General features: G+C 35.2%; 2 protein-coding genes across 2 annotated transcripts in view; both read left to right on the top strand.

Annotated features, from left to right (window-relative positions):
- The window catches only part of LOC139698652 (prostatic acid phosphatase-like), a 43,332-nt gene extending 37,501 nt beyond the window's left edge, over positions 1-5,831 (top strand). The window contains exons 5-7 of the mRNA XM_071597514.1: positions 522-645; positions 4,742-4,950; positions 5,504-5,831. Coding sequence (XP_071453615.1) covers positions 522-645; positions 4,742-4,950; positions 5,504-5,686 — 516 coding nt within the window. The 3' untranslated portion in view covers positions 5,687-5,831. The remainder of the gene's footprint in view (positions 1-521; positions 646-4,741; positions 4,951-5,503) is intronic.
- A 3,700-nt stretch (positions 5,832-9,531) lies between these two features.
- ATPsynbeta (ATP synthase, beta subunit) lies at positions 9,532-20,390 on the top strand. Its single transcript, XM_071598542.1, has 10 exons — positions 9,532-9,677; positions 12,077-12,256; positions 12,345-12,479; positions 12,569-12,730; positions 14,047-14,231; positions 15,045-15,203; positions 16,024-16,146; positions 18,635-18,847; positions 19,638-19,817; positions 19,975-20,390. The coding sequence occupies exons 1-10, from the start codon at positions 9,560-9,562 to the stop codon at positions 20,092-20,094; spliced, it is 1,575 nt and encodes a 524-aa protein (XP_071454643.1). The 5' UTR covers positions 9,532-9,559; the 3' UTR covers positions 20,095-20,390.
- The last annotated feature ends 123 nt before the right edge of the window (positions 20,391-20,513 follow it).

Below are 20,513 nucleotides of genomic sequence, written 5' to 3'. Positions count from 1 at the left end.
TTAGCTTTCCAAATATTTATTTGAAATTAAAAGAATGTTTTGTATGCATAATTAACCTTTAGTATTGTTTCTGTAAATGATTGTGTGCACTGAAGGTTGATTTTTTTTTGCTTCAGGAATCCTTCATTCTTGGTCTCAAACTTACTTGACATTATTTTGTGACTGAAATGGAGTATTAAATTATTAGAGAGTGGCTTCAATTTGTTAATGAAAAAATTCATGATTTTCAGGAATTGTAATTTTTAAACCAATTTCATTATACTATTTAATCCAGATCAGCATGTCTTTCAAGCCTTTGAAAGTATCTTAAAATTGTAATGTGAATCTGAAATTTTGCTTGTTGGTAGGTTGTCAGATGTAACTGACTGGAAAACTGAACTCAGTCTGAGAGAATCAACGTGAAACAGGAGTTTTTTTAGTGCCAACTTTTTCAAAACTTTCAAGATCTGGTTATTTTTTCCTTCTTTGTCTAAATTACTTTTTTATATTTGTAAAGAAAGTAATACAATTATTCTTTTCAGGAAGTATTCAATTTAACATTGCCTGAATGGACAAAGGATTACTATCCTCAGCGTCTTCTCCCACTGACAACATTTAGCTTTGTGTTGAATGTATACACAAAGACTCTCCAGAAGATTAAAGGAGGTATGCATTTGAACTATATATACTCATGAATGTTTACAGACAAGTATGATGCTTAAAAAAATTTACCACATGCGCCAAATCCTCAATATTACATGCTTGTGATAGATTTTATGCTGATACAAAATTTAAATTGTAGTCCTAGCACATATGTGTCATCTTAAAGAGTTATATAAAAATTTCTTGCTCCTTAAGTTTACTTTGGTCGCTTAATTCAAACGATTAATTCTTGCTTCCAAGAGGTGCAGATTAAAAAGCCTTCAATGTGACAACAATCTTTAACATCTAGGAGAAAAGCACTATGGGAAGAGTCACTGAATGTATGCTTCAGAGTCTCCCACCAAAAATTGACTTCTCTCTGAATAGAATAGTGCCATTATCAGTCAATCCAAACTACTTCAACAATTTGTTGTCTCTGGCGTAACTTCATGGAATTTGCATAACATATTGAAATGAAATTATTGACCTTGTAATTCCACTCACTTTATTTAAAAACACAACCCAGGTTTCGAAAAAACGAGTGAGGAGAGTGACTGGATGTATATTTGAGAGTCTCCCACCAAAAATTTACTTTTCTCTGAATAGAATTGTGCCATTATCAGTCAATCCAAACTACTTCAGAATCAAGAGAAAAGAGAGTTTATTACTTATTATTGAAAAACTACTTAAATTTTTAACTTAATCTCCATTTCCCACCAATGATTCAATTGGCCAAGGCAATGAATAGAAATTATGCATAAATAAATGGTAATAGCGTGGAATAATATTTTCAGAAAAAATTAATGAATCACCAAAAATTTTAATAAAATGTATTTTACAGCATGAAAGATTTCTGTCAGTATTCACTCAAAAATCAATGTGTCAATTTATCATGTTACACATCACAGATATTTGGTGTGAAAGCAATGCATATCTGGTTTCTTCTTCTAGTACTAAATTGTACATGATTATTTTACATAACTTCCAATGAGAAATTTAATTCGAGCCAGCTAGGGGTTGCAGTGGTACTGAATATAAGGTAGGAAAAAGTATAATAAACATAAAGTAAGCAACTGATGGAATATCATTTGCAGAAGTATATGTGGAACCAACAAAGTATACATGCCACCAAACAATCATAGAAAGGAAGAAATGATAGAGTATATTATCAGTTAGAGGCCAAAATTTTAGGTGTTCCTGGAGGGAAGCTTTAGGAGTATAGTTATGGGGGATTGGAATGTGATGGAAACAAAGTAAGAGATGGTAGTGAGGAAGGGGACTATGGTTTAGGGATGAGAAATGACCATGGAGAGAAAGCAAAGAGCTCTGCAGGACAGGGGTTAATCATAACAACCACTTTGTTTTAATACCATAATAGGTGTGAGTAGCCCTGGAAAATGACTGGTGATCCAGAGAGATATCAGTTAGAATATATAATGGTTAGGCACAGATGTGGGAATAGCATTATTAATATTCACAGTTTCCTTCAACTGGGTTGGATTTGGACGATAATTTAGTACTAATCAAGTGTAGTGTCCGATTCAAAAAGATGAAACAAAGAAGACGTTTTAGGAAATGGAAAGTAGAAGCGTTAATAGGAGCAACAAGAAAGGAGTGTCAGCAGGCTGTAGAGGAAATTGTGAATGAGGGCAGGGATCTGGGTACTATGGAGGAAAAATAAGAGCATATCAAAACAGGATATTGAAAGCCACAGAAGTAACAATTGGAAAAAGCACTTCCAGGAAGTAAAATGGGAAAATCATTGCAAGCAATCAAACATAAGTCAGAAGAAATATTAGTTGAAACAGGAAAAGTCCAAGAGAGATGGAAGGAATGTATAGAGGAACCGTAAGATAAATGAAAATAAACCACAGAGATTAGAATTAAAAAGAGGATATGATATGCATGAGTACAGCTTAGCTTCAGAGTTATTCGAAGGTGAGATAGATAGGGCATAAAGGGAATTGAAATCAGATGAGGTCATGGGCATAGACAACATTCCCATGGAACTACTTAAATATTTAGGAAAAGGGAAGAAGGAGGAAGAGTTTTTATAGACTAATTCGTAGCATGTACGAGAGAGGAAATTGGTCAGAAGGCTTCGTCAGATCAACAACGCCAGTTCCTATTCCAAAAAAGGGAAAGGCAGTAGTTTGTGAGGAATACAGAACAATAAGCTTGATTTTGCATGCAGCTAAAATGCTTCTCAGGATTATTAACAAGAGGTTGTAAAGTAAGGCAAGTGATTACTTATATGATGATCAGTTTGGGTTCAGGAAGGGCAGAGGTAGGCATGATGACATTGCAGTAATTAGGTCACTAATAGAGAGGAATATAGAAGAAAATCATAATGTGTTTGTCTGTTTCATAGATTTCAAATAGGCATTTGATGTAGTAAATTGGAATATAATTAATTAATGTATTGTAGAAATAGTAGTAGATTGGAGGGACAGAAGATTTATCTAGTCTGTACATGTCTCAGACTGGTCATAAGCTAGGTCATAGCTGGAGAGTCTGAATGAGCTGTGTTAGAAAGAGGATAAGACAGGAGTGTTCATTATCATATATGCTGTTCAATTTATATGTGGAAGAAATAGTTAAAGAGGCATGGGAAGAACTGGTGATAAGATTGAAAGTCGGTGAGGAATTCATGAAATCAGTTAAGTTTGCAGATGATCTAGCTTTATTTTGTCAATCAAGAGGTTGCAAGCATTGCTGAGTGCATTGGAAAGTCAGTGCAATAGGTATGGGATGAGAATTAATGTAAACAAAACATAGTTAATGCAGTTTTCCAGAAAGAGAAAGGCTAAGTTGAACGTTAAGATGGGAAGGCAAAAGTAGAGCAGGTGTAACACTTTATGTATCTCAGAAGTGTTGTGGACCAAAATGGTTAAAGTAGTCGGGACATTAGGAGAAGAATTGTGTTAGACTATTGAGCTTTTACATGGAGGAGGAAATCAATAGCAGGGATGTTGTGTGAAGATGCTAAAAAAGGCTTGTTATAATTTTGATATGGAGCATGGTTCTGTATGACACAGAAACATGGTCATTGAAGCAGGATGATAGGCATAGATAGGAGGCTTTTGAAATGCGGGTCTGGAGAATGATGAAAGGTGAAGTGGACTGAAAGGAAAATAAATGAATAGGTGCTAGGTATGGTGGGGGAGGGGAGAGAATTGTTGGAAGAAATAAAAAGGAGGCAGGAAAAATGAATGCAGACCATTTTGATTGGTGATGGAATGTTGAAGGCTGTGATATAGGGGAGAACATCAGGCTAGCAGGGAAGGTAAAGGAATAGGATAGGGTTGTTGAGCGCAATGAAGGGGGGAAATAAGTATGCGGGACTGAGGAGGGGCTAATTGTAGTTTTGGATGGATGATCCATGTTGCTTCAGGGAAATTCTGTCATGTAGGATGAAAATTCCCAGAAGCAGCATGAATCATCCAGCAAACAGTCATCATGGAAACCTTAAGATTAAAATGTAGTGTTGGGTGTTTTGTTTATTGCTAGCAGAAACAAGGAAATTATCATTGTACTGTTTGGTAATTTGGTACCTTGTATCCATCCACAGCCTACTTTAACCAGTGGATTATCTGTAATAATATTATATTATTAGGTATTACAGTGTCATTACTAGTAATAATGAAATTACTGTTTATATTGGTGTGAACAATAATTGCTAAAGGACCTCAAGTTTTGACCTAAGGGGAATATGATTTTTTGGATGGGTTTTCAATAGTTAATGATAGTAAAATGGTGAGGAGCAAGGGTACTGAATTGGCCTATGATGTAAAATGTTGAAATATTCCCCCTTTAAAGAAAACTAATATATTTATGAGGTTAAAAATCGATTGCATAGTGAGATTATAGTAGTATTAAGTTAATATAAACTGATTATTGTACTTGTGGTAAAACATTAATTAGGTCAACCAAGTTATGAATGTTTTGCATATTATCACATCATATGTATTACAATTGACTCTATGTCATTAGGAAAGTGGATATGGTCACATCTAGACTGATAAGATGTTACACCATTTATTAATGATAATAAATAAAATAAATCTTCCAAAATCTAATTTTAATAATATAAGTTTATTGCTTGAAAACAATGTTCCAGGACCCCTACTTAAGAAAATTTTAAGTGACTCGGAGAGTAGAATCGCGAAAGGATCTGGAAAAAAGATGTACCTCTATGCAGGACATGACTCTACTGTGGCAAATGTTCTCATGGCATTAGGAGTGTTTGATGAACAAGTTCCTGTGTACAACATCATGACCATGATTGAGTTGCACAAAGGACCACAGCCAGATAGTTATGGATTCAAGGTATGGTTACAAATAAGATATTTAAAGGAGATAGATGAATTCTGATAAGCATTGAAGAAATATGTTGGATAATTTTCTTGAAGCAGTAGACATTCACATTCTTTCTCTCAAATACATATATTGAATTGATATTTATGTTGCATGTTGTTTTGTAGCTTGTGAAGACTATATTGGCATGAAAAGTTTTATTTTAGAATACCAAATTCCAAGAAATTGTGGGCTAAATGTGCATCACAATGTAACAATTTCAGAGTGTAAAAATTATTTGCCTTGACCGGGATTTCATAACTTTCTCATCCACATATTTATGCTCAAGATGCAAAGTGATAAGATATTTTTTAGTATACTTCCTTATGTTTGCAACTAATAGAGTATTCTTTAATTAGTATTTGATTTTTTTAATTAATAGTAATAATTTGAGAAGATGGTTCTTTCTGTGCAGTTATCTTTAACTGATGTACACATTTGACCTGTAACCTTCCTAGTTTTGAATCCTGAATGTTTGTTTTTTTATTTAAATGGAATGATGTCAACCATTATTATGTTTTAACAGGTATTCCTGAGGAATTCCACTGAACATGAGCCTTTTCCTCTGACTCTGAAAGGCTGTGACCATTTCTGTCCGCTAGATATGTTTAAGACTCTGACAAACGATGTCATTCCAGGGAAGTTGGACACGGAATGTGTGGTTGATGATCCGAATTATGTTGCTCCAACCCACATTGGTGGGCCATAGAACATGAAACACTGCATTAAAATCACAACTGTGATTTTGTTTATGCCTTAAGAAGGAGAAATTCTCTGAAAATTTGTCAATAACATTGTAACTGTCAATTGCCATTGAATTTTGAATAAATAATAAAATGTGAATTTTTATGAAACATTTGTGCTTATGATTTTACTTGAATTGAAATTTTGAGAAGTTTTGAGTTGTTTTTCTGGAGAAGGATGTAAAGGATAAAATGTACAGATAAGGACACAAAGGAAGAAGTACTAGGTATGGTAGGAGAGGAGAAAGCATTGTTTGGATAAGTGCAAAGTAGGAAAGATAAATGCAGAGCATTTTGATTTTCCACATAATGTTGAAAATTGATTGAGTGGAAGGTGTTTGGTAAGTGAAGTAGGGGTAGGAAAGGGATAGACATGTAGGATGGAATGAAGTGAGAAAGAATGTATGCAGAATTGAACAGTTTATAATAGTGTATAGTTTCAGGTTTTGCCTTGTTAGTTGAGGTGGGGAAGTAACAATTTGTTCAATCTGTGCCAATCTAAAACCTACCTTAAATGGTAGACTATCAAATAATACCAATAAAATTTAAACCTGATTAAAAAGATACTAAGGGCTTATAATATTTGTTTGTATCGTCATCCTTTTCCACAGAGTTACTCTAACTTGGGTAAACAGATACTTCAGAGTCAAAACTGAGGCATAATTTATTAAAGTTTTTGGATATACAGGTACGTGTAATCTATATCTACTCAATACTCTGCAAGGTACCGCAAGGGCATGTTAAGACACCACCCGTAATTAAGAAAGAAAAAAACCACATGCAAAAACCACAAATTTTTACCACCCGCAAACAAAACATGGTATACATTCATGCAAGAACCCTTACACCTCACACACATGCAAACACTCAAATTACCAACTAACATACACATGCTCCTACCTATATACCTAATATTCAATTGTTCCCGGCTCAACTTTGTGGAAATTCATGTTAATTAAACTCTTTGAAACTAGTTGTACATGAATAAAGGACAGTGGAAAGGTACAATGTATTCTTTATTTAAATACCTGATATCTTTGCAATGTTTAATATTGTTCCGACTTGTAAATTCAATGTTTTTAATATTTCTAAATGCCTACGGTTTCTTACAATTATGATTTCTGATTGTTCTGGGAAAGAATTAGTATTTGCATCTATCTGTACTGGAATCTATCTCCCTTATTTTATCTTTGTGGTCTGATCTACCTAAATAGTGTGGGGCCATTGTAATTCCTTTAGTGTTAGCGTTAAACTCATTTGTTCTGAACCTTTCTAGAAGTCTAAGTCTCACTTGTTCTCTTTGTATTTCAAGTGGCTCTCAGCCTAAATCCCCTAAAAGACCTGTCACACTTGAGTTCTTACCACAACAATTTTTAACCAATCTGGTGGATTTTCTGTGGACTTAACTTAATTCTTTTTGTCAAGTTTTCTCACAAGGATCCCATATCCTTGCGACATATTCCAAATGAGATCTAACTAGGGCAAAATAACACCTCTCATTAACTTTTTTCATTATATTTCCCTACCACCCATTTAATGAAGCAGAGTTTCTTTAAGACGGATCCGCATATTGCCCTGATATGTGCTCCCCATGAAAGGCATGCTGTTAGAACTGCCCCCAATATTTGCATCATGTAAGCAGAGAAATCTCCTTGATATACTACCTTGATCAAAAAGTTCCCGGAATAACCACCGTGTGGCGCTCCCATCGTTCCGATTTGAGTTCTGTTTTTTTTTGTTAAATTGGTACATCTGTTGTTGATCAAGTACCTAATTAATATTACATTGCATTGCGCATGCACCATTCAGTATGTGAAAAACTTTCAATGGCTTTGTGTTCAAAGTTGATAAGCCAAAACTCCCTTCTGATTTGTGATGTAGCTCACCCATTTTCTTTGGATCCATTGTTTAAAGGAGCAATGATGAACTCATACAATTAATAAAAGGGGCTACCTTTATCTTTCAGCATGATAAAAATCAAACCTTAATTGTTGAGTTATTTATATAATCTGAATAATAATTTTCATGTGCAAACTGGAATTCAAACAAATAATAACTCACTAAGATTACTGAATTTCTTGAACATATGCGTAGCTGAAATACAATTTTCAGTTCAATAAATCTTGCAGAGTAAATATGTATCTGAAATAAATTTCAATTACTTAAGATACTTATTTATTCTGCAAGATTTTTTTTCTTAGTGTTATTTCTACCAAAGAGAATTCACAAACATTGATGTAAAAATACTATTCACAGTTGAAATGGAATTTGCTATCCATAATAGACTCTAAATAAACTTCCTTTGTAGTTTTCAGGGTCAAACTGCAAGCTAAGTACCTTCACTTACATGAATGCAAAAAAGTTCAAATTAATGTCAACCATTCTTGCAAATGACGGGCTTGAGTGTTCTCTAGAGGATAGTGTTCTGCAACGTCTCTGTGCATGGGTTAATGAATCAATCAATTTATTTTTGTCCAAAGATTTGTGGTACACAATGAAGGGAACATCTGACAATGAGTGTCCTGTTAATGCAAAAGCCTTGATTAAGTATCTACATCTACAATATACCCCACCAGCCACCACAAGGGCATGTGGCGGGGGACATTATTCTTATGATTACTTGCTCTCAGATCTCCATTGAGTAAATAACACTATATACACATGCAAGCATGTATACGCCCTAAAGTTTTAAATAACAACTATAGCATCCATAAATTTTATCGTGTAAGATGAGAAATGCTCACCATGGGCCCCTCCAACTTCACAATTGAGAGGAATGATGCCTACCTCTGGTAGTATCACATACTAACTAGATCAAAGGCCAAGAGTCTGATAAAATTTAGTCAACATATCATCCAGACAACATGTGGAATACCTTTCGTCTCAGTGAGGAAACTGTTAAGGTATTAGATCACAATGAATTGGCCATTGAAATAGAGGCATTTTATCTAAAACATGATGAGGAAGAATATTATTATATCATCGCAATTGTATCTCTGTGATTTGTCTCTAATGTGATTAGAATTATTCTTCCACTATATAGTATGTATTGTTGACCCTTTCACCCATTTCTTTGGTTTATATCATGGTCACTCCTCTCTAGTTCCAGGGTGTACCTCAGAAAAATGTACCAGAAATAGTCTACCTTAAGATATTTCAGAAGTACCCTGGAAGTTACTTGAAAAATCCAAAGAATCTGACATAGATTTGGACTATCTCAACTATATCCACATCTATTGATTCGACTAACAGTAAAATAACCATATTGTCCCATTGCTATAATTAGAAACTGAAGTAAGAATTGGTTATAGTGATTCGCACACCAAGAGTTTTCGGGGACATCTTAATGGGTTGAGAAGGCAAACAAAATAATTATGAGAAAAAATAAGAGAGATATTAAAAGTAAAGTGTACATGTGAATGCAATAGCAGAGCAAATGATAACCTGACATATGAATGAAAGCTGATACCAGGATGTCACTGATCTAACCCCTTAGTCAGCAAAGAACATAGCATGTGCCGTGGTTCATAAAGTTATTGACTTTTTGAAAAATACCTCCGTGACAGTTCTGAGATATTTATTTTATGATATGTCTCACATCTCCTATTTATTATGGTTAATTGCATTATTTAGTGCTGGCAGGATAACCATCAGCATGGTATAGGATACTTAATTGACGGAGAAGTGGCGTAGGTACAAAAGTTTAAATTTCGCTCCCAAAAAGCCAATAAGTTTGCGCATGGCTATTTGTTTACGCAGTAACATCCGGGAAATGCGCCAGGGGAACCTGGGAAGGTACGTCACGTGATCTGTCTGTTCGTCCCTTTTCGTCAGACACCATGTTGAGTGCGGTAACACGGGCTACTGCTGGGGTTCTTAGGGGGGTTAAACCCACCCTAAAGCCCCAGAATCTTCAAAATGAAACGGCCAAGGCAACATCAATATTCTTTGGCAACAGTAAGTACACATTTTATTTGCACAATTGTGAAATTTTGTATGTTGTATCATGGAGACCGGCTGGTTCTTGATCACCACATATAGTGGTTAAATATTCTCTCTCTCTGTAGGGGCTCGATTTTATAATACATTGGCTTTTCTTCGAATATTTGAAGCCTTTCCGATTCAAAATCTATTCGTTTGTTTTGCTAAATTAATATTACCGGCGGCCATTTTGTTAATGGATTGGCCTACTAAAAACTCCTTGGAGAAACCCCAATATTTTTGAAACAGTTAAAGTAAATCCCTCCGTAAGATATTCCATTGTTACCCTAAATTTTGATTTAAATAGTTTTGATGCAGGTGTTAATCCTTGATGGTGTCGCAGAGGTCAAAAGTGCGAAGTTCATTATACCCGTTCCAATGTGAAATATCGAAATGCCCAGTCCTTAAAATCTTAAATATTTTTGATTTTCCAAAGATAAATTAAGTATTAGGTTAGGATGGCCCAATTGCTTCGGTGGGTTGTGGTATGAGCAGTGAAACTTTCTTGTTAGTAGTAGTACGTATATAGCATGTGTACTTGCATTTGCTTCTCTGCACAGGTCTAAATTATTGGTCGTAATACCGGCAAGTTCTATTTAATTTTTGTACAGTCCCATTCCTGGCCAATAAACCAGTTGAATAACTTATTTGAATATGCAAAGGGTCTAATTGAGCGGTATGTGTTTCCTTGGAAAACTTCTCCCACCGTGCCAATCATGAAATTCACTTGCTATAATTACTTGCAAAATCGTCTTGGTTGGGGTGTACCTAAGAAACTGTAATTCACTCATTATTACACCAATCCGTGTCTAGGTTTAGTGATTGGTAGATCCACATTTTCAGCTACCATACCATACTTAAATGCAAAATCGATTGGTTTCATAAATCAATGTTTACAGAAAGAAAGGACAGGCCAACATTTTTTTAATTACTTGCCGCAGTGCGTGGTTTCATTGCCAAGGGTGGGGCCCTGGGGCTCACCCCATGCCAGGATATCAATGCAAATCAGGGACGAAGGTTTCCTTCTGAGTAATTGTGCCTTAATCATTATCGCATATTTTGGCTTTTCTTAAGGCCTTGTAGTAAGTCTTATGACCTTCTGGGGTATTCTTTTGTTTCGCCCGTTCTGTTAAGCTCACACACATGGAAAAAAACATTTAAAATTAGAATCGGTAGTTGTGAAATCCGGCAGGTGTATAATTCACTGTAAACGTTCAGATTTAACCCTTCAATGTTAAGTTTCCGTAATGATATATCTTCGTCCAGTGTGTTGCCAATTGTGTACCGTAAGTTCCGCTTTCTCACCATTTTTATACTAAGGGAGACTTCAGTGTAATTAAAACATTTGTGTAACAGTGGATGGATAAGTTAGCACAGTAGTTGGTTTACTTGAGGGTGGAAAATATATAGTTTTGATAACTTTTGGTGTAAAGTTGTGTTAACAATTCAAAAGCGGGTTAACCTTTTGACCTAACCATTTCTACTCGGCTGTAATCTCCCGGAAAATTCATTGTTATAAAACTCATTCAGCAATACGAAAGTTAAGAATTGAAGAATATTTATACTGGTCAGTCCTGCCTTAAAAGTGAAAATAATAGGCTGCTGGTTTCTTGAATGAAATACACGAAAGCATATGCACCTACATGTAATTCTCATGGTGGAAATATATCATATAGTAATGAGCCGTGTGCCTGTCATTGCTATTTGCCGTTAAAGTACACCTTATGGTTTTCTGTTAATCAGAAGAGCAGTGGTTACCGTGCATGTTTCTAGCCATATCAAATTTTCCTACCCAGAGACTGGAATTTATTTTAACAACTTCAATGGCCAATAGGTTAATGGTGTCATGAATTCAGTGTGTGGTTTTCTTCCAACCTTAATCCTTATTATTTCCGTTTGAAGACATCAAATGCGAAAGCTGCTGAGAATTGATGATTTTCACTATGAATAAAAATTTTGTCGATATTTAAGTAAGGCAGAGTATGAAAAGATATTTCTCCTTTGTGCATTGTTGCACTGATCCCTAGAATGCATTCTAGTGTTCTACTGGGTTTTAAAAGTATTGCCGCCCTGAATTTTGTGGAAATCTCTGACAATGTTGAACAGTATAAAATTTTTCCAAACCAAGATTTTTAAAATCATCACATTCTAATTACTCATACATTGTCTAATGTAGGCCTACTAATATTGGCTTGAGTAGCCTGTGTTGTCATAGTTTGGCAGCCTGCAGTTCTATGGAATAGCAGCCAGATATCATTGCCATTTTTAGTAGCATAAGCTCTGAATTTCTTGCAGAACAGAAATTCCTTACAGAAATACTGCAAATGCAACATTCTATTCATAGATACTAAGAGGAATTTTCTTTTTACTCACAGACAGGACATCATATGCCACTCAGGCACAGACAAAAGCTGGTGCAGCCAAGGGTAAGGTAGTTGCTGTGATTGGTGCTGTTGTAGATGTGCAGTTTGAGGACCAACTTCCTCCTATCCTAAATGCCCTTGAAGTTAGGGACCGCAAACCCCGTCTGGTGTTGGAAGTTGCCCAGCACTTGGGTATGCACATGCGTATTTCTGCTGTTCTTCACATGCATACTGCACTCATTTAAAATGTATTTATTAATTTGATCATGCTCCATTACAGGGGAGAGCACTGTAAGAACAATTGCCATGGATGGTACTGAGGGTTTGGTCCGTGGCCAAGAAGTGTTGGACTCTGGATTTCCCATTAGGATTCCAGTTGGTGCTGAAACTCTAGGAAGAATTATCAATGTTATTGGTAAATATTTCAATGCCATTGTATGTTGTTTCCTCCTATTAATTGAAAAATGTTAAATTCTATGGTTTTCTTTTATTCGAATGCTACAGGTGAGCCAATTGATGAAAGGGGCCCAATCACTACCGACAAGTTTGCTGCAATCCATGCTGATGCTCCAGAATTCGTGGAGATGAGTGTGGAGCAAGAAATTTTAGTCACAGGAATTAAGGTGGTGGATCTTTTAGCTCCCTATGCCAAGGGTGGAAAGATTGGTGAGTTTCTTTGACGGATTTATTTTAGTGTTCGTAAGACTTTTTCCTGAATGATATATGATACACACTTCTTGAATTCTCCACTCATAATCAAATCCCTTCTATTCCTTGAGCAACCCCTTGCTCTGGGTACTTGTCTCATGAGTAAAATTTCCCAGATGTTTATGTATAAACAATGGTAGGAGGAGGCATTTTATGAATGTATGGCAGTGGTTTTTATTCATCGTACACCCTTTATCTTTAGGATGCTGTGGACCTCGTTAATCTGAATCCCTGCATAATCTGGATGATGTTCAGTTATGCAGTGTGGGCACGTTATCAAGTGATCATAGGGTAGCAGCATCACTCAACTCTGCCAACAAATTTTTATCTTGAAATATTCTTGGATTATCATTGAAAATTGATCTCAAATGCTTAAATTTTCCTTGTTTTATTAAATTTTTGAGTGGCCAATTGTTTTGGCTAGTATAATTCGTATGTTCATTAAAAGTTCAGGTTTTGTAGACTTGATTCATCTGTTCACCTAAGGTGGCCAATTCTTTCCCTGCCCTTATCTTGAAGAACATGGATTTACATAACAATTAGGGTTTTTGGCAAGAATATTTTAGAAATTTGTAACAACACATTTCAAAATATGTCAAAAAATTATAACTGCTTATCAATGTATGTAACCTTAACAGCGAAACCTTAATACTTCGGTTTTATAATTTTAAAAAAATTGTCTTTGTTGTGAATATAATTAATTTTTAAACCAGAAAATTGCCCATACAGCAGCCCTCTGCTTATTAACTGTAATTTTATGGTCGTCTAGAAATCAGTTTTATTTAATCCAATAAACTTGCTGTAGGCCAATTATGGAGTTCTAAAATTATCTTTCAGTTGTATTTGGTTCATCATAGATTAAATGAGGTGATCGCCAATGTCTGTGGGGATAGCATTTGTCTTGGGCAGCGAACTTTCTTAGTGTATGGAAAAAATGGATCAAAAAATAGAATAACCCAGTACTGATTACCATTGATTAAGTTACCTTTTGGTGATTACAAATATAATTTTTGGGGACTTAGTGATATACTAGATGTACTTTTATTTAAATTTGCTGGGATGATTTTAATGAAATAGATGTTTCTAAAAAGTCAAAGGCAAACGGGTAAAGTAGGAATAAATTCTGTGCATTTCTAATCCCAAAGTATTCTGGAAATTGCCTAATTTGTCCTCAACCTCACACTATTCAGTCCATATTTGACATTAACTGCTGTATCCTAAGTTTTCGTACATAATTCCCTTAGCTAAAATGCTGACATTCAATATTCTTTCAGGTCTTTTTGGTGGAGCTGGTGTAGGAAAAACTGTACTTATTATGGAGCTGATCAACAATGTAGCCAAGGCTCATGGTGGTTACTCAGTATTTGCTGGTGTCGGTGAGAGGACCCGAGAGGGTAATGATCTGTACCATGAAATGATTGAGTCCGGTGTCATTTCATTGAAGGATAAGACATCTAAGGTAACTTTTTCCTGAGATGATGTAATGAAAATTTTCCATTGAACTTTTGTTTTGGTCCTTTTATTCCTTTTTCTTATGTTAAATTATCCATTTCAATCAAATCTGGTAGCAAACCTAATCATGGCTCTTGAAAGGACTTATTAGCAGATGGGATGGATTTCATTGCTTATACAGTTGGATGTACCTCAAAATGGGATTGTCCTTGGGATATATGCTATTAAGTTAAAACATGTAGTTTCTTGTTTGGCCTGGCTATTTATATAGCCTGTAAGTTGGCAGAATACATAAGGGAAATTATTGGAAAATCCGGAAATCAATGCGATTAACTTTTTTTGGGATTTTACAGTGCCACCAAAATTTCCTTCAACTTCTCAAAACAGGCTTGACATTTGGTGAGTCACTTGATGCAAGTGCAAAAAGACATGGTCTGGAGAGACTATAATGCATGGAATCTGTTACGTAATTGGATAATTTTGGACATTTTTTGTCCCTTCCGTTGTTTTCTTCATTCATTTAGTAATAAATTGCAAAACTTGAATTTTGTAAATGTTGTAGTTGTGCCAATATTCATTTAAGATCTTAAATAAGAAAATTTAAAGGAAGTCATCCTGCATATACCTTTACAAAATAGTGCAGTTTTTATTTTCTTAAGGCCTGGTTTCTTATGAAAAATTAATTTTTTTATTATTGAAACATTTACCAAATTGTGTATGAGCTGCTAATCCATTTTAATTCATTAGCCCAGCTTTGTGCCTTGTTTTGGTACTGCTTGGTTAAAAATTCACAATGAAAATGGGGTCTATCATCTCCCAGGTGGCGTTGGTGTATGGGCAAATGAATGAGCCCCCCGGTGCCCGTGCCCGAGTGGCTTTGACTGGCCTTACTGTCGCAGAATATTTCCGAGACCAAGAAGGACAAGATGTGCTGCTTTTCATTGACAACATTTTTAGGTTCACCCAGGCTGGTTCAGAGGTGAGAATCATATGTCTATCAGGCATTTCACGTGCTGTCAAATGTAGCTCTCAAAGTGGAGACTTCACAAAGGTGACTGGAGTCGTCCTACTCTTGAAAGGCTTTGAATTTTTCATTCATGATAAATTCAAAGTTTCCCACATCACCGAAAGATATGGGAACAAGTGGATTCAATTGTTTCAGGCTCAACTTTGTGGAAGCTCATGGTCATTATATATGAATGGACCACAACTTGATTAATTTGTCCCTGGTGATGATGCCTAAGCGTTGAAACTAGTCCTACGAAAATAAGGAACACTGGAAATATTCAATGTGTTCTATTAATGAGAACAAATATTCAATTAGTTGTATAAAAACTTAAATATAGTTTTGAAAAGGTAGAAAATATTTTAAGGAATTCAGCAATATTTGATGTTTTTGTTGGAAATGAAAAATTAGAAAGCCTGATTAGACTTAAGATCCTTATTTTATCATTTTAGATGTAAGTAGTTGGCACTGCAACATGGATTATCTATGATTTGCATAGCCCATATTTAGAATTTCATGTCATTATTTGCCACTAAATGTTACATAATATTTACTAATGCATGATTTTTTTCGTTTTAGTTTATGAATATCATGTATTACCTCTAAAATCTGTTTCAAGCAATATTTTTTCTGTTTTAATATTGTATATTACTATTAAGAAGCTTAATAATATTTTATTGTGAATCTGCACATCAGATTTTGGATACAAATTGCCCAAATGTGTCAATGGAAATTGAGGTATAACATGGGGGCATCTAACTTATTTTATAATACTTATTTCTAAATTTGACAGGTGTCTGCCCTTTTGGGTCGTATCCCCTCAGCTGTGGGTTACCAGCCAACATTGGCCACTGACATGGGTACCATGCAGGAGCGTATTACCACCACCAAGAAGGGATCAATCACATCTGTGCAGGTAGGTTTCCTTATGCGGCAACACATCAAAGATGGCTACTCAGCTGTGAAAATCATGAATTCTGTGCATTTTTAACTGCTTAGGGACCTCATTTTCACAAGTACTGCTTCCAGAATTGGTGAACATGAATGGGAAAAACATTTTAGAATAATCCAATTTCTTCTCTTGAACATGAATAATAGGGTTATTTCTTTTAATTAATTTTCGTTACATGCTTTTTTTATTAAAGTGGTCAGCCATCAGAATATTTGAATTCTTGATTGTTACCAATGTATGGAATGTTTTGTCTGAACATGTTATTAATAAAGTTGGTGTTAAGCACCGTATTCAGCTACTGATCTCTGCTGAAAAAAGTCCTACCAAAAAGTCCAGCTTCTCTGATGCCCGTAATTATATTCCAACTCAATTGAAATTATTTATAACATTGTGATTGGAATGGTCAAATGAATAAAAAATGATATGATATTCATGTACTGCTAGAAATTGCAATTGGAGAGGGTGATATTTTTGAACTGAACTTAGTTATAGGATTTTCATGCTTGTGCTGATGTTATACTACTGTCTATTAAATACGCAAACTGATTCCATAAAAACTTTATTTTGCAAATTTGAGTCCAGATAGATTTTGTCCCCTCATTTCACTCATTTTGTACTCCTCATTTGTTGCTATGCACTTAATCCATCTTTTCCGTTGTGTTAAAGCTCCCTTGGAAGTCTTTGGCAGTTAGGCTCTTTAGTTTTCTCGTCGTTTCTTGATTTATTGCGTCCACATCTTCCCTGTGATGTCCCCTCATTGCATTTTTTTCATTTTGGGAATGGGAAAAAGTCGCAGGGGGTGACATCTGGCGATTAAGGATGATCATGGATGGTGATTCAATTTTTTCCCAGAAACTGGCAACCAATCAAAGCTGAATGTGCAGGTGCATTGTCATGGTGAAGGAACCATCCTTCATGTTGGCATAAAATACTGTTCACTGTTGATTTTCCTAAATTCAGTTCATCAGCAATCGTTTGGGCAGTTTTTTACGATTGGTAAGGACGAAGGATTTCACACTATCAATGTGGTCATCAACACAGGTGGTTGAAGGTCGTCCTGGCCTTGCATCATCCGTCTTGTCAGCCATCAATAAAACACATAATCCACTTGAAAACAATGTTTTCTCCAAACTGCTTAAACCATGAACGGCTTGATAATCTGCCTAAAAACCATATGTACAGCTTGATGATCTGCCAAATGGCTTATTGGGTCTAGCGGCAGGGCTATAGTCCGCGTCATGGCTGGCAGATTGCACCAGTTTGTGCATTTATTGAACAAACCCTATATCTCTCAATGTTGAATGTAAATTCGGTTTCAATATTTAGAACTTGTTGCCAATTTATTTTACATATTTACGGAGGCTAACTGTTACTTGGGCACTCCTCTTCAAACAAATTCTCATTATTTTCTTTATTTATTCATTATCATTCTGCCATTTTTCTGATTAAGTCTTAATGATATACTTCTTGGAGAACCTTTTGATTCATTTTAACAGATATTCTATTTCACAAATTATGAATCAGTTTGAATTTCTTGTGCAATTAAATATTCCCCTACATTTCATGCCTATATGCATTGTTCTATTAACTTCGTGACCTTTGCATTGCTTTGACTACTGTACTTAATGAACTCCATTGTCCATCATAACTTATGCACTGTGTACACCTATCTCAAACTTGATTTTTTTTCACCAAAGGAAAAATGATATGCTATAAAAATGTATGTATTCAATTATACCAAGCAATGGCACTTAGTACCAAAGCAATATTCATGGTCCTTTGAAATAAAATTCTAAGGAAAAGTATTGAGAACAACAGACTTTAAGCCTGGAATCTGGGGACCCAGGAATCCACAAAATGAGATGTTTACTGATTCGTATAATTCTTTATTTAAGTATACAGCAGAGGATGACTTGGTGGAATCAATTATGGCCTTCTTTAATACCATATTATGCTTATCTCAAGATACTAATGCTGTTGATCTTCAGCCTCGGTATATTGTAGTGTGCTGCAATTTTCCACTTTTATTTTTTGTTCAGTGATTTTGTAATTTGAAATATTAACCTCGACAAATTTGCAGTGGGAAGAAGTTCGTAGAGCTCTGATGCTTGGTTTTTAGTAATGGACTAAAAAGTTAGAAAATTCCACAACTGTTACTAAAAGTTGGGTGGTACTGAGTCAGCTACTTGGGGATAAATGCATTTGAGATGCCAAATCTGCATAAATATTCCTTTTTCTAGTTGTCATTACTGTTAGTCAATTTCAAGGCTGCCCAATTCAGAAAGTTGTTCGCGTTTGATATATGACTTGTCAAGAGATAATTGCTGTGTTGGAAAAAACTCATTTTAGTGCAGGTTTTTTGCTGGATTTTGTGCTTTTGCCATAATTAAAACCTAATTATTTTGAATGAATAAATTTGATTTTTTGCTAATTATATTACATCTTACTACAGGCCATCTATGTACCTGCTGATGACTTGACTGACCCTGCTCCTGCCACCACATTTGCGCATTTAGATGCCACCACTGTGTTATCTCGTGCCATTGCTGAGCTTGGAATCTACCCTGCCGTGGATCCCCTTGACTCCACCTCTCGTATTATGGACCCCAACATCATTGGAGCAGAGCATTATAATGTTGCACGAGGTGTTCAAAAGATTCTTCAGGCAAGTTTTAAATTTAATAGAGAACAGCTCATTTGAAGTATGGGTAATTTAATTCATTGAACTTATCTCATTCTGTAAATCCATTTAGATTGTTGATAACTGATGATTAATTCAGTGTAGTTAACATTTTATCCATGTACTTCAGAAAAATTTCATTCCTAATATGTGTGAAGTAGATTTGAGTTCTTGGTTCTTAGGTCATAGATAAAAATATGCTGAACATTGCTAGTGAAAGCTTCAGTAAAATGTATCTAGTGCCAAACCCTGAGTAGATGTAAGGCCTTCAAAGATAATAGTTACAAGTAGGAAGAAAAATTGTCTATAGATTTTTGTGGATGGCTTTTTGAATTTAATATAAATAAATTAATACTCCATAACCATATAGATAGCAAATAAATCTCTCGGAAACCTGCATAATCATTGAAATTAATTTCCTAGCGAGTTGCCATTTCTGTGGATTGCATAGTAAGAAAGTATTTGAATGAAATTATTTTACTGGCATCTACTTGTGTTTTGGTCCATCTTTAACCAGTCAATGACAGCCTGCGCTGTTGTTATAATTGTTACCAGCCACAATTCAGTCATTATCTAGAAATTATATAATTAGAAATTGCTTATAAATTTGATGTGATTGATATCACATTAAACTTCTAGATACAGTGTGTGTAACTGCAGTATTGAACATATTCTAGACATATAGATAAACTACAGGTTTTGGTTGTAGTGCTTTTAAGCTTTATAGTTTTTTTGTTCATTTTCATCAATTTTTTCTAATCTGATTGGATTTCAGGACTACAAATCACTCCAGGATATCATTGCCATCTTGGGTATGGATGAATTGTCTGAAGAAGATAAGCTAACTGTAGCACGTGCCCGAAAGATCCAGAGGTTCCTTTCACAACCCTTCCAGGTTGCTGAAGTTTTCACTGGACATGCTGGAAAACTTGTACCTCTTGAGGACACAATTAAGGTAAGGTTGTTAAATGTACTGTATTTACTTATGGTGCCTGTTAATGTACAAAATCAATTTTATCATATTTAGTAAAATTTAGTGTGGAAGAGAGGTCGATGCTTATTTTTTACTTGTCAAGTGTACATTTTTCTGATTATATTTTTTTGCAACCCAGGGATTCAAGAAAATCTTGGGTGGAGAACTAGATCATCTCCCAGAGGTGGCCTTCTACATGGTTGGCCCAATTGAGGAAGTGGCTGAGAAGGCTGAGAAATTGGCCAAGGAAGCTTCTTAAGCAACATTCACCCTCAAGACATTAAATTGTGATTAGTTTTGTACAGTCCAAAGCCACTCCTACCCATCTGTAGTATACACAGGCCCCATATTAGGTTGTGGTTTTCAGAAGAGCTTGATATGTGTTGTGTGAATGGGTTTAACCATCCAAAATTACAGTGGATCCATTTTTCTGTAAGACATTATTATCCATTCAAATGGAAACATCATTGAGTCACTGTAATATGTGCATAGCATTTCAGAATGTTAAGTTGTATGGAATCTTCTTTTAACAATAAAACTCATTCCAGTGGTCAAGACCGTTTTAATGTTCTTTATTAGCAGTCAATTAAATGAGATCACCATAAGCAGGTGACATAATTAAATATTTGTAAAAATAATATAATATTAATTTCTCTAACAGATTAAATTGCTACAACC

The sequence above is a fragment of the Hetaerina americana genome, unplaced genomic scaffold (assembly GCF_022747635.1).
Source record: "Hetaerina americana unplaced genomic scaffold, ioHetAmer1.1.p SCAF_10, whole genome shotgun sequence".
NCBI classification, from domain to species: domain Eukaryota; kingdom Metazoa; phylum Arthropoda; class Insecta; order Odonata; family Calopterygidae; genus Hetaerina; species Hetaerina americana.
This window is presented reverse-complemented; position numbering and strand designations above follow the sequence as displayed.

Bases quoted from the DNA above. Each gene is read 5' to 3' on its own strand.
- ATPsynbeta (XM_071598542.1), top strand. From the start codon at position 9,560: ATGTTGAGTGCGGTAACACGGGCTACTGCTGGGGTTCTTAGGGGGGTT. The intron at 16,147-18,634 runs GTAGGTTTCCTT...ATCTTACTACAG, and splicing joins GATCAATCACATCTGTGCAG to GCCATCTATGTACCTGCTGA. The intron at 18,848-19,637 runs GCAAGTTTTAAA...ATTGGATTTCAG, and splicing joins GTGTTCAAAAGATTCTTCAG to GACTACAAATCACTCCAGGA.